General features: G+C 32.7%; 1 protein-coding gene across 2 annotated transcripts; it reads left to right on the top strand.

The window, feature by feature from the left end:
- Positions 1-374: 374 nt before the first annotated feature.
- Positions 375-13,582, top strand: LOC111714496 (uncharacterized). 2 transcript variants are annotated; one of them, XM_023489619.1, is made up of 14 exons: positions 375-435; positions 811-900; positions 1,882-1,924; positions 2,252-2,316; positions 3,462-3,559; positions 4,439-4,504; positions 6,779-6,834; positions 8,462-8,539; positions 10,223-10,312; positions 10,857-10,919; positions 10,971-11,060; positions 11,482-11,859; positions 12,682-12,728; positions 13,392-13,582. In XM_023489619.1, the coding sequence occupies exons 1-14, from the start codon at positions 389-391 to the stop codon at positions 13,480-13,482; spliced, it is 1,302 nt and encodes a 433-aa protein (XP_023345387.1). In that variant the 5' UTR covers positions 375-388; the 3' UTR covers positions 13,483-13,582. The 2 variants fall into 2 exon arrangements, with proteins under 2 accessions (XP_023345387.1, XP_023345388.1); XM_023489620.1 differs by having other exon boundaries at positions 811-873.
- Positions 13,583-14,788: the final 1,206 nt, after the last annotated feature.

The following is a 14,788-nucleotide window of genomic DNA, read 5'->3' on the forward strand; positions in this document are numbered from 1 at the left end:
TTTAGAGCAGGGAATTTAGAGCAGGACATTTAGATCAGGACATTTAGAGCAGGGAATTTAGAGCAGGACATTTAGATCAGGACATTTAGATCACGGCATTTAGAGCAGGGAATTTAGAGCAGGGCATTTAGAGCAGGGCATTTAGAGCAGGGCATTTAGAGCAGGGCATTTAGAGTAGGGCACGTTCACGCAATCGCAATTTTCTTCGCGATTTTGTAACCTTTGAATTGTGTGCTGAGTTCGATATTGCCCAGGCTAGAACGAATTGCAGTTTGATATTTTAAACTGAAATATTGGTAAAAAGGTCCTTTGTTAAAAAAACTTCGATGTTTCAAGTTGAAATTGTTCTGCAGACATTAACAATTTTCAGATATTTTTTAGTTCTATAATGAATGATGTAGTTCATAAGAGATCGGGTTCTAAATCTTTTCTAAGGTTTGTTTTTATTCAAACAATAAAGTCCGCTGCTTAAATCTGCCCTGGAAATGAATGCCACCATTTTTTTCTCAAAACAATCAAAATTTTCAAATATTTTTCATTTTTAAATCGAAATTTTTGGTGGCAATTTTTTCAGGGCCGCTCTATCAGTTTAGACCTTTTGACAGTTATTTGAATATGCATTGAATTTTCCATAATTTGTCATGCCGTAAACGATCAACGTTTTTGCAAGAAAAAAGTGAAATCTAATTGGTCGTGTTTATTGAAAGAATTCTTGTTCGATACTAAATTATTAACCTTTGTGGGTAACTCTGCCAATAATAGAGTTTCTTTCTTTCAACTTCTCTTATGGAAAATTTTGTTTATTTACAGGAGATCCTTAAGCGTGAATGGAAAGTTTTCTTCGACATTGGGTGAATCCTGTAGTGAAAACAGGTTGGGTGAATCCTATGGTGCAAACAGGTCAAAAAGTATAAAACTCCGGAATTAAGAATTCCAGAATAAACGAATTGAGTCTTTTGCAACAAAATCAAATTTTTTAATTGCTACATCTTCGCAACCTGATGGTTTAGACCTTTGATATTTTAACTATGAAATCTTTAAGATCAAGTCTGGACTAAATTTAAAATATCAAAGGTTTACACAATCAGGTTGTGAATATTCAAGGATAAAAAAAATTAGATTATGTGCCATAGACTCAATTCCTTTCTCGATATGACCGTCCGGATTTTTCTCTCTAATATGAATTGAGTCTTTGTAACAAACTTTTCGACCTTATGTGGAAGACGATGCCTGGCTGCGTTAAACTAGTTCCACAAGATTCAACAGAATGAGATAGAACGGATACGGGGCATAAGTACTGATATGATCTCTACAGTCTACACGTGCGATATCGATATTGACTCTAGTTCTGAACCCTCTAGTAATAAGTTATAAGAAATATATATACTGGAAGTTATTTATGCGTTTTATTAGAGTCTGACTCACGTCCTCTATACTTAGATATTTCAAGCTATGAATTATGTTAGATTAAATTATCCAAGTTTGAAATATCAAAGGTTTACACCAACCGGTTGCAGAGATATAGGGATTTGAAAATTTGAGTTTGTGGCAAAAACTCAATTCTTTTCTCTCTAAAGGAATTGAGTTTTTGCCACAAACTCTGATTTTATAATCACTATATCTTTGGAACCAAATGTTGCAGACCTTAGATATTTCAAACTATGAATTTTGTTAGATCAAATAATCTGAGTTTGAAATATCAAAGGTTTACAACATCGGATTCTAAAGATATTGAGGTTTAAATATTTGATTTTGTTCCAAAGACTCAATTCCTTTGTCTAGAAACCATTTAAATTATGATATATATAGTATTTCGAAACAATAAATACATTAATAACATGAGATCATGTCTACAATTAACTCTGATCCTTAATTATTTAGATTAACTGTATCTGCAAGAGCACTGTATAAAAATGCTTCTCAGGTCAAATATTATTTAAAATTATCTTATTTTTGTTAAAATATATTTTGGTAATTCGTTTAATCTATTTTCTTTTAATAATAATCACTTTAATTGAACTGTAGAGATGTAATTTTAAGTGACATTTTCTATTCAAAACATGAGGTGGCCTTGAATACTCTTTATCAATTTTTTTCAACGACATATTTTTTTAACTGCTGGCCCGTCACATTTAGTTATTTCTATTAATCTTTAGATTTACTACCATATATTTATCATATACCATGTTATTGCAAAGACGCAATCTTGTAAATCTTCTCTATAAAGTGGCATAAAGTTATCCATTTTCAGGAGAGTCTCCAAGTTCTAAATGAACAAACTATTAGAATAAAAGATATTGCCAGTCATTATTTAAGGTAAAAACATTACAGTAATTTTCTACATTTATTCTACAATTTGAGTAATACATTCTTTAAGTGCCAAAGGCAATCCATTGACATGTTCACATTTTCATAAAACGCATTTTTCCCGATTCTAAACACAAAGTTGAACGATCAAATCTGCAAAGAAATATACGTCTCTTTTATGATGAGATTGAAGTGTTACACATATGAAATAGAGATGTATGCATCTTAAACTAAACTAATATCTAGGATAACTGGAACCTGGAGTAGAACTATACTAATATCTAGGATACATGGAACCTGCAGAGTTAGACTAAACTACTATCTAGAATACCAGGAACCTGGAGTAGGACTAAAATCTAAATACCAAGAATACCAGGAACCCGGAGTAGGACTAAAATCTAAATATCTAGAATACCAGGAACCTGGAGTAGAACTAAACTAATATCTAGGATACCAGGAACCTGGAGTAGAACTAAACTAATATCTAGGATACATGGAACCCGGAGTAGGACTAAAATCTAAATATCTAGGATACCAGGAACCCGGAGTAGGGCTAAAATCTAAATATCTAGGATACCAGGAACCTGGAGTAGAACTAATCTTGGATACCAGAACCCTGGAGTATGACTAAACTAATATCTAGGATACCTGAACCCTGGAGTAGAACTAAACTAATATCTAGGATACCTGAACCCTGGAGTAGAACCAAACTAATATCTAGGATACCAGGAACCTGGAGTAGGACCAAACTAATATCTAGGATACCGGGAACCTGGAGTAGGACTAAACCCTAAATATCTAGGATACCGGGAACCTGGAGTAGGACTAAGCTAATATCTAGGATATATGAAACCTAGAGTAGGACTAAACTAATATCTAGGATACCTGAAACCTGGAGTAGGAGTAAATTAATATCTAGGATACCTGAAACCTGGAGTAGGACTAATCTAATATCTAGGATACCTGAAACCTGGAGTAGTACTGATCTAATTTCTAGGATACCTGAAACCTAGAGTATGACTAAACTAATATCTTGGAAACCTAAGACCTGGAGTAGGACTAATCTAATTTCTAGGATACCTTAAACCTGAAAGTAGGACTAAACTAATATCTAGGATACTTGAAACCTGGAGTAGGACTAATCTAATCTCTAGGATACCTGAAACCTGGAGTAGGACTAAACTAATTCAGAAAATCCTTCCAACTAATTTCTCTATGAAAGTGCAGACCCGGATAGAAGATTATAACGAAGGTGAGAAGAGCTAGAAAATGATATGTAAACTTTATTTTCAAAGAAATAGTTCAATTCAATATTATTGTAATCTTTTTTTTTTGAATATTTGACCTCAAGAAAATAAATTTGATTCGTTTGGCTCTAGAAAGAGGACCATTTTCATTATTAAACCCCTAAATTGAGTAGCTACAGTAAAACATAACTAAAATCTCATATTTTTCTCTGGAATTAGCAATTTTGGGGGATTTTCATGCTTCCACGCCACAGAAAAGCTTAAGTTGCAAAGTTATCAATTTCATAATCTCTTTAAAGGAACCGTTTTATAATATCATTGGATGCAAGTTTAATCAAAGAAAAACCATGAATTTCTTCTCATATATTTTGGGGCTTGAATAAAAATGTTTAAATCTTACATTCCCATGGAAATGTTGTAGAGAGAGAACAGAAAAATAATACTAGAATAAATTTTAGTTTTTAATTATGTTTGGGTTATAAATTCACGCTCAACTTGTAATATAATTTTGCATTTGCAATACAGGGGTATACCCTTAACCATAGATTAATTAAAATAAAAGATAAGACACTAGATGTCGTCTTTTAAAGATTTAGGGGTGTTTCGTTCACAATAACCCTGGGGCAAAGGTCCAAAGAAATTACGCGCAGTCGGCGTAGAACAGGCTATCTCTCTGTCTTGTAATTTTACGCAATATGTGCGTAATTCATATGGGCGTTACGAACGAAAAACCCCTAAACCTTGAAAAGACGACGTTTGGTGTCCTATCTGTTATTTTAATATTAATATATGCCCTCAACCCTATAAAAATGGAATAAGACCTCTTTTTATATCAATTTTCAAAATCCTAGAAATATTTTTTTTTAACGTTTTTTTTTGTTTAGTTTCGGTTCCAGTCTATATACACGTGTACAGATTAAAGGATTCTGATCTTGGCTTTTATCATACAGGAAACCATTGCATAAATTATCTACAGTGAGACCCATAAACTGTAAGGCTCAAATTATGTTTCAACAGCTTAATAAACATAAAAAACATCTATTGTGCTGTGTATACACTTGTAAAACTAAATATTTGCTGTATAAATAACATCAATTGTAAGGCGATCGTTTAAATGCCGTCTTACTATTCTACAGTCGTATGGGAGCCACTGTATCATAAAAGTATCTCTTGACAAGGATTTTTTCTCAAGAAAACTTGAAAAATGGTTCCAAAATTTTGATCATCAAAAAGTAAATCTACAATATCAGTTATCAACTCTTAGAATTAACGTATCTGAAAAATCTTGTGTTGGATAGCCTAAATCTGTTTGCTTAATCTCGATATCCACTTTGAACATTTTTGATTTTCTGCTTAATTCTCTCTTTTGGATATCCTAGCTGGGTTTTGACTAATGAGAGTTCTCTCATCATTAGAGAGAAAATGTCCCGCCTTCTAATTGGCTGTTTGGTTTCTAAAAAGGTCATTTTCCTAAATATCAAATCAAGATTTAATTAATCTGCAGATTAACAAAAGAAGAGATCAAGCATTGATCTCCATATCCACAATACAGGAGGAGTTTCCCGCTCTAATAATATTAGGAAAAACAGGAAATTGAACTGATTTTAACAACGGGGTAATGTACAGGGTTACCCACAAAGAATGAGACTTCAGAGACCACTTTACGGAATTTAATACTTTCCTGCCACTGTCAAATTGTTTTTATTTTGCAAAATCATTGAATATGCGAATAAAAGACTAAATTCAAGACAAAGGTCTCATATCTTGAAAGTTTTAGTTTGTCTTTACAGTCTCATCCTTTGTGGTTAACCCTGTATAGTACGGTGAGTACGGTTTACTCAGAAAGCGGTACTGCAAACTATATAACAAAGAATAGAAGGTCAACTTCAATTTTCATTACTGTTACGAATTTGTGACCCCGTTGCTCGTCAATGTATGATTTTACGCACAAGTGTAAGAAAAGCAAATCTATTTAGTTACATCTTAAGAAATCTAAACGCCTCAATATCTCTTCAATAAAGGAGTTATGTAAAAAAGCATTTAAAATTTTAATGTTATTTGCATTTTACTTTAGTTTGACGTGGCGGGGATGCTTTTGGAGACCATTTCTGACCAAAAATTCAACCCATAAAACAAATGCTGCAACCCCTTTTTAACATTTTAACTAATGTCACTGTGGTTTTTGAATAATATCTAAAGAAAAATCTGAAATATCATAATATTTTACTATACAATTTCGGAATGATGACTTGTTAAGCTAAAATACATATAGGGAGGGGAGGGGGGTTGCAGCTGGAAAGGTATCACTATCATTGAGTAGAGTAGATTTTCATTGGAGACCTCTTGCATTTTCATTTATTGAAAACCCTTCCCCCTGGAGAGTGGAGACCCAATGGGGTTTTCCGGTGTAAAATGTCCTCAGAGATATAGACAACTCAGAAAACTTAATTTTTAGACAACCTTGACTTTAAAGTGTCGCATCGCCTAGACCTTTGATTTTACCGCCCCAACTCAGAAATACTTTCTTGAAGCCCTAGACATATGTTTTCTAAAAATACAACGTGTATGCTTAAAGTTAAAGGGAGTGTTCGCGAAAAATGTAAGGGGGTATAGGCTTAGTGCGATAAAAAAGCGCTTTTGATCGCTACTAATCTTACTTCTATCTGTTGCGTCTATAAGGAGAAAATTGTTAAAGACGTCTCATACCGAATAACTTAGCGGCCATACAAATTGAGAAAATTACAACATACGAGTTAGAACGTAAAAAAAATCAATTTAATTTCAAACAAATCATTCAGATATTACAACCTATAGTCATCGAACACTCCCTTTAAAGGAGTAATTAGCAAAATACGGCTGGATTTTGTGTAAGCACATCTTGGTTTGCAATTTGGGAAAACTTGGAAAACTTTAAATTGTTTTATTTTCATTTTTAAGTGTAAGAGAAAACTTAATAAAATGTGAATATATAAATGTATATATATATCTTCTCTTCAAATTGTTACACTCATAATTTCTCGTACAGCCGTCATTTCAATTTACATTTAACCCTTTTTTTTCAAACTTTGTCTTTAAAGATTCATTTAATGAAGGAAATAAAGTTAGAACCTGGAGAGGTTTCCAGATTTAGTGAAAATCATAAATTTCTTTATTGTATAGTTCAGTGTTCTACTCAAAATAAACTTTGAAATCAATCCAAATTTAAAGCTTATGGTATGGTTCAGGGATAGAGATATACTGCAGAGAATATACATATTGTTGTAGTTTGGGCATAGTTCAGGTAAATGTCTGTTTGTTGGTTTGTCTGCTGCTCGAAAACGCTAGAACTCGTAAGGCAACTAGAGAGTAGAGTTAAGTAAATCCTGGCTCAATTCCAATATACTCAAGAAGTTTTGATCTCACTTTGAAAATTCGATCAAAAATAGCGTAACATACACAGGGTTACCCACGATGGATTAGACTTCGGGGAATATTCAAATCTTTGTTTTCATACATTCTAAGTTTCTTGCAGCTGTAGTCTTGTACATTTACTCGTCAAAATTAGTCGGTTTCTTGCAGCTGTAGTCTTGTACATTTATTTGTAAAAATTAGTCGGTTTCTTGCAGCTGTAGTCTTGTACATTTATTTGTCAAAATTAGTCGGTTTCTTGCAGCTATAGTCTTGTACATTTAATTGTCAAAATTAGCCGGTTTCTTGCAGCTGTAGTCTTGTACATTTATTTGTCAAAATTAGTCGGTTTCTTGCAGCTATAGTCTTGTACATTTAATTGTCAAAATTAGTCGGTTTCTTGCAGCTGTAGTCTTGTTCATTTATTTGTCAAAATTAGTAAGTTTCTTGCAGCTGTAGTCTTGAACATTTATTTGTCAAAGCTAGTCGGTTTCTTGCAGCTGTAGTCTTGTACATTTATTTGTCAAAATTAGTCGGTTTATTGCAGCTGTAGTCTTGAACATTTATTTGTCAAAATTAGTCGGTTTTATGCAGCTGTAGTCTTGAACATTTATTTGTCAAAATTAGTCGATTTCTTGCAGCTGTAGTCTTGAATATTTATTTGTCAAAATTAATCGGTTTATTGCAGCTGTAGTCTTGTTCATTTATTTGTCAAAATTAGTAAGTTTCTTGCAGCTTTAGTCTTGAACATTTATTTGTCAAAGCTAGTCGGTTTCTTGCAGCTGTAGTCTTGTACATTTATTTGTCAAAATCAGTCGGTTTATTGCAGCTGTAGTCTTGAACATTTATTTGTCAAAATTAGTCGGTTTCTTGCAGCTGTAGTCTTGAACATTTATTTGTCAAAATTTGTCGGTTAAGTCATTTTTTTAGGATTACCCAATTTACCTTCGGATCGTCAGACTCAACGACTTTCAGGTCGTCATAAAAGTTTCATACATTTTGGTTAACCTTGTATGTAGAAAACAACAAGAATAAAGTTAATAATAAATACACTGCATTCCATAATGGGAATATGTATTTACTAAAAGTTTTTATATACCTAGAAATCATTTTTCCTAAAGAGATTTGAACACGGCAGTAAACTTTAAATATATGTGTTTCTTTACATTTTTGAACAAGGAAATGACTGTTATGCATGAAATTCTACCACGCACAGATGACATTAACTGATTCACAACAAAATAGTACCCTAGAAACCTTTAATTGAATAATAATGTGGAAGATATGGTCGTTTTTTCTAGGTATAACAATTCTGATAATTCTTACATGCTTTCCTGTATAAAAACAAAACAGTCTAAAGAGTTATTAACATAAACATAATTCATACTTGGTCAGACAAAATCTTTAAATTTATTGTTGTGACGCGGGCATTGCCATCTTGACATGGAGAGTTACTTACTTGCAGGTTTACATAATAAACATATTGAGATGATACATACTTTTTCATTTTAATATTTCAGCATGATCCACGTCTATGTGATTTTGGAGATTTCCTGGGAACCATTTATCTTGGAGATGTAAACCTTACTCAAATACAAGTATTGTTTTGTTTTAAAACAGATATCTTGTATAATGCTGATCTTTTATGTAGAAATGGACGCTTTGTTTTTTTTCGATTCGTTTGTTCTTCTTACGTTAAAAGACCCATCTCGTGCGTTTTTTAGTCGTTCAGTAAAAAAAATTAATGTATAGTTCGTTTACAAAATTATCGTTTATTTTCAATTTATTTCGTACTCTTAACAAAATGATTGTTCAATTAAATGTGTCGTTCAATAAAATTGTTCGTTTAGTAAAAATCGACAATTTTTCAAAGGTTCATTAGCAAAATAATTTCGTTCAGTCAATACAATGGTTTTTCAAAATTTCTTTCGAAAAAAAACCGTTTTTTACGCAAAAACGCTTGAAAAAATTGTTAGTTCAGTAAAAAATGATATTTTTAAAGTTTGTTCCAAAAAATCGTTTATTTAATAAAAAAATATATTTTATAGTTTTTTAAAATTTTTTTGTTCGTTAACAACTTAACGTAAACGATGCCTTTTATATCATTTTAGAATAGAATATATATTAGAGGGGAATTTACTAGACAAAAGTGTAAAACGGCCATTTTGTTGTACTGTTGCCATACTGCAGGTGTACTTCACAAAGTTATGCTATATAACCTTTTGGGCCCTGGAATATCATTTTATAGAAAATCTAAAATTAATATTAAAAGAAAATTATGAAATAGGCTGGTTTCATAATGGACCAATGATCATTTCACATAGACTCTATGCATTTCACTTTACAAACGATGATTTTCCGTTATAACTATCATTCAAATGATGTTTTTTATTCACCTAATTCATTAAAAAGTTTATTTAACTGCTTTAAAAAATTCGAAATTGAAATGGATAGTCTAGGGAACATACTGTATTAATGTACTCTACTGCATATAATTTGTGAACATTTACATGATTTGTACACTTTGAACTCCCTTTCAGGCTGAAAGGGACTGAAAAAATTCAAACCGAGAGATTCGCTAAATTCCCCTCTAATATATATTCTATTCTCTTTGTTTTATATGCAACAAATAATATAATAATAAAGTTTTTACATTTATATCTGAGAGCACAAAGAAAGACCAATCTGTCGGAATTGCCCGGACTAGGGGTATTTTCAAGAATTATGCTTGCAAAATCATATTCACGGATTAATACCGCAATATATTTTAGAAATGCGACATCGTTATTTACGTACCTCAACCTGATTTAACAAGCTGAGACTTTTTTTACAAATGTTAACCTTTCAAACATATTCTTTTTATTTACTTTTTACGTTTTAAATAATAAATAGAACAAGACAACCCCCCCCCCCCTCCTATCATTATACATGGTACCTACGTACGACATGAAATATTTTCAACAAAAAATATTTATTTCTGGGCCGAGCGCTGCGGCTAGGACAGGCAAGGAGGCCGAGCGCCGCGGCTATAACAGGCTAGGGGGCCGGGCGCTGCGGCCACATGACCAACTTTATCCACGTGTGTCTTTTCTAAAAACTACCTAAAAACTGATAAAAAATTTGTGTACAAAATTGATAGGACGTTGATCAAGGAAATCAAGACAACTTCGTAATAATGTTGAATTTCAGACCAAGTCGCGATCAAATTCAAATTAAAGAAACCGAATGCATCTCGCATTGGTTAGTCCAGTGTGACCCTCTTTATTTGTCCATTGGTATAGGTAGAGGATATCCTGATTGAGCTGAAAAGAAACGGGTTTGATAGTTCTGATTACGATGTTATGAAGAAATCGTGTAATACATTCACCGAGGTAAGCAAATACGTCTTTAGAGTAAGACTCAAAAAACTGTGGAACAGGGTCTGGCGACACTTCGTCAATCTTATGTGTATTGTGTCTTAAATGTTGTTATAAAAAAATAGATTTACCAGTATAGCTTTAAGATCATCTGATAAATAGCCAATTTCTTAGATGTTCTACCATAGGTAGAACCATAGTCACACTATGGTTACGCTTTACCAGAGCAGTGTAGATAGATAGATACGACCTATAGTTGTACCTTTGGTAACATGAATAAGAAATTGGCCAAAAGTTGAAAAGGTCTGTCACACAACGTCAGCCAACGTGTATAGTCTTACTGTATATGGAATGCTTATCAGGGTTATCCACAAAGGATGAGACTTTTTATAACATCATGAAATTTGCTTAATCCAAGTTATACGGTTTAATTATAAATTGACAGTAATTGGAAAAAATACAGCATAATTTCCTAACATTCGTCTGTAAGTCTCATTATATTAAATAGTTTTCATAGATAACTGTTATTGTGATTTAAAATAATAATATATTGTTTCAGGTCTTTTCTGAGAGATTAGGGGTTTTGGAAAATTTTCCCTCTGGTGTACACACCCAAACAAAGGTAACACTGCCTATTTTAAGTTTGTTTAAAATAAGACGACATGTATTTTAGCTGGGTCGTCTTCTGTCTCCTGTAGTTAAAGCTTTAGATTTTGCCGTAGAGAAGTCTCTTCATCCATCAGGGTCGGTTTCTAGCCTCGAGGTAAAAATATTAACATTTTCTTTCTGTTTTTTTTAAACAGAAAAATCTACATGGTTTCCCAAAAAGGATGAGATGTTAATGACGACCTAAAACTCACAAACTGTTTCCATGTAAAAGTTTAGTTTGGTCATGATTTGAAAAAGAAAGAAACCAGAGCTGGGAACTTTTGAATGGTGCATATCGGGATTAAAGCTTGATCCACTCTTTTTCTTAATCTGGAGATTAAAAAATGCTTGTTCTCCTCTTGTTATAAATCTCCAGATAAATTAACCGATCGGGATTAAGGATATCTCATTCTAAAGTTTTCAGCTCAGGTTCAAGTTGCAGGGAATTAATAAAACTTTGTTGTAAACCTACCTCCATAAAATAAGGTTATCTATTTCCAATCATTTACAAGTATAAATGTTTTATTTTATCCCAGGGTCTGGACTCAGGAGATTTCAAATCTGGAAATTTCTCTGATAAAACCGATTTTTCCGGATCACCGGATCTCCACTGTCCCGCCAATTCTCCAATCCTCTCCAATCCAACCAAACTATTCGATTCTTCAAGTCTAACCAACTCCAACAGATTAAAATCTGCTCAAGCCCTGTCTAAATCTCTTGCTCTTTATTCCCCCTCCGTGTCCCCTAATCTTCCCTGGTCTCCAGAAATCACTATTTCTTCAGTAGAAGAGGTTCCAGAACCCTGTTTTTCTTCTGTAGAGAACGTTCCAGAACCGTTTTTCTCAAAAGTGTTCCCTGACTCCTGTTCAAGGAACAATTCTTCAACAACCGCAGAAACATTGACATACTTTAAGGTTGGCTCTTTTGTTAACACCTTAACCTTATAAAACGTTTTTTTCTCTAGATGTAATTTTAAGTGACCTCCATTTATAGAGTGACGTGACTGTCACAGCTGTACCCTTTCATCCTTAGTCTTATTAACACTAATGGAGACCTAACATATGTATATCTTGAATATCAAATTGCAAAATCTATTGACAATCTTACTATTTTCAAATAGATTATCAAGTGCTTGATAATCTATTTGAATATTTTCATTTGAGGTTTTTATTTAAATCAATTCGCGAATTTCTCCTTAATTGTTATTCAAGAAAATTGTCCGAAGTCACGACGGTTTCTTCCACATTATTGTTCAGATATTGGATTAAGCTCAACCGTCGTGAATCGGGTATGCCACTTCTCAAACGTAAGATCGTTACTTATTTTAGAGCGTTGCGGAAAAAATTATAAATAAAGAAAAGTATAGAAGTTCAAGATGTAAACATTTAAAATTAAAATGCACTAGTTTTGTCTACATTCCCCCCCCCCCCTGTTTTTGGCATGAATTGAAAATTTTAGGATAAATTGAAATGCTGCAAAGATAGTATAATTTTAAAATCTGATTAACATTTGAAAGTTAAGTCAAAACTGTAAAACAACTTGAGGCTGGATTTAAAGAATTTAAACCGCGTCGTTGATCTACCAAAAACCGGGTTCCAATTGAGTTCCAATATTGTCTCATATTTGAGCCGCAGCCAAAATTCCTTAAATTCGGCCTCTGGATTCAGAACTTATTTCATTAGAATCTTATCATTCATTATTGATAAAAAAAATATTTATTATATTTGTTTTGGCAGGATGAAACCGAAAGTAAACCCGGTTTTGCCAAGTTCCCAGATTCAAGGTAAGATTTTGAGAACCATTTTGGGGAATTTTCTGAACTGAGATAATCATTCTATTTTATATTGGTAACCCCTCTTTTTTCTGTATATTTCCTCTTCTATTTTTAGTTATATGCTAGTGTGTGAGCTAGAAAACTGTGGAATAGGAAAACAAAGCAATAATTAAGTGTAGTTGATGTTGTTACAGATGGGATGCCAGATTCGTTTTACAGAAACTTTTAATGTTTTTAGACTTTTAAAAGGTTTTACTTTACGACAATTTGAGAAGGTTCCAGCCATTTAAAACTTCATTCTGTAGAAGTTTGCTTTTAAAAAACATGCAAATATGTGTTACCCTAGAAGAATATACAAGGCATGTTTGATAAAGCAAACTTCTACAAAATCCAATTTTAAATCGTTGGACCCTTCTCAGACTGTCGTAAAACCTTTTAAAAGTCTAAAAATATTAAAAGTTTCTGTAAAACGAATTATGGATATTTCCCATTGCAACGCCAAAGTTTTACTAGTTCTTATTATTAAATCACTCATTCAGAAAAATGAGTCTGTTAACACTGAACAATTGCTGAGTCTCACGTTCACATTGGACTATTCAAAGTCATAACTTGAGTGTAAATGTCGTCTTCCTATTCCAGAGATTTCTGGTTCTCACTGCAGTTCTATTTTAGATCCAGTTTCTCTGAGTTGCTCCCCAGATCTCATTCAATCTCTCCTCTGGTTTCAGCTCTAACTCTTCATCAACATAGATATTCACAATAAGCATCTGATCTGATATTTGTGTTTAAACAAAGAATACTTTCCATTAAATTTCAACTTTAGCATTGTGCAATGTTATAATTCTTTTTGTTTATCTTCTGATTTTTTTACTGCTTTTTCTTCTATAAAATAGTGATTTAAAACATTTTTAAATAAAGAACAGAAAATGTTTTTTAACAAATAGTAATCCTGTAATTGAAATAGTTTATTTTCTCCTTTATAATTTTAGTGTGTCTTTTTTATTCTGAAGTGTTGTTATTTATTAGAAATTACACAACACGTCAAAAAACTTCAATTAATTTGTTAGAAGTTTTTATATGCCTCACTCTAAACTAAGTTTACTGTGCGTACTGTAGTTCTCTTACCGAATTAATAGTGAATTATAGCTGAAGAGCACGGGCAGCTGTAGTACATTTAAATTTCCGAGCCCGGTCAACCTTTCAGGTCACAGTTTGTACTGTACCTAGCTCTTTGGACAGGACTAGCTGGTGCAACAAGGTTGACGCGGTCAGACTTTATGCTTCATATAGGTTAAATTTACCTTTACTAAAGGAGCAGATTTGCGGGAGAGTGGCCTCTGAACACTTTACAATTATACCTTATTTGTTTAGTAGCTAAGTTGTGCATACTTTAAGATAATATATATTACTAGAAATTCAAGGCGCTTCGCACCCTACTTTCTAGGCTTTTAGGGCGCTTCGCGCCCATCTTCTATTTAAATTGTGAACACGTTCTCTCTGTTTACATTTTAAAACAAAGAAGAAAAAAATTTTGCGGATTTAAAAAAAAAAAAAATTCGCGGATTTTCAAGAATTTAAATTTGTTTACAAAATTAAAAACCTTTAAAACACATTTTTTTTAAATTTTTATCATTCATAAACCTTCCCTGGGCTCCCTAGATGTCCCACAAAAAATTGGGGCCCGATCGGTTCAGCCGTTTTGACGTTTATTGGATACAAACAAACAAACAGACAAACAAACAAACAGACAAGCCAAATTTATATATAGATTATATCATTATTGTGTACCCTTTACAAGGATACTATAATACATGTAATCTGATACACCCTGTATTCTGAATATAGTGTATACTCTGAATAATTTAGATTTCCTGGTACACCCTGTTTTCTGTATAGTGTATACTGAATACATTACATATATAATTTAGATTTCCCTGTACGTAAACCCTGTTTTCTGTATAGTGTATACTGAATACGTTACATATATAATTTAGATTTCCTGGTACACCCTGTTTTCTGTATAGTGTATACTGAATACATTACTATAATTTATATTTCCTGGTACACCC

This window comes from Eurytemora carolleeae, unplaced genomic scaffold, assembly GCF_000591075.1.
Source record: "Eurytemora carolleeae unplaced genomic scaffold, Eaff_2.0 scaffold825, whole genome shotgun sequence".
Lineage (NCBI taxonomy): Eukaryota > Metazoa > Arthropoda > Copepoda > Calanoida > Temoridae > Eurytemora > Eurytemora carolleeae.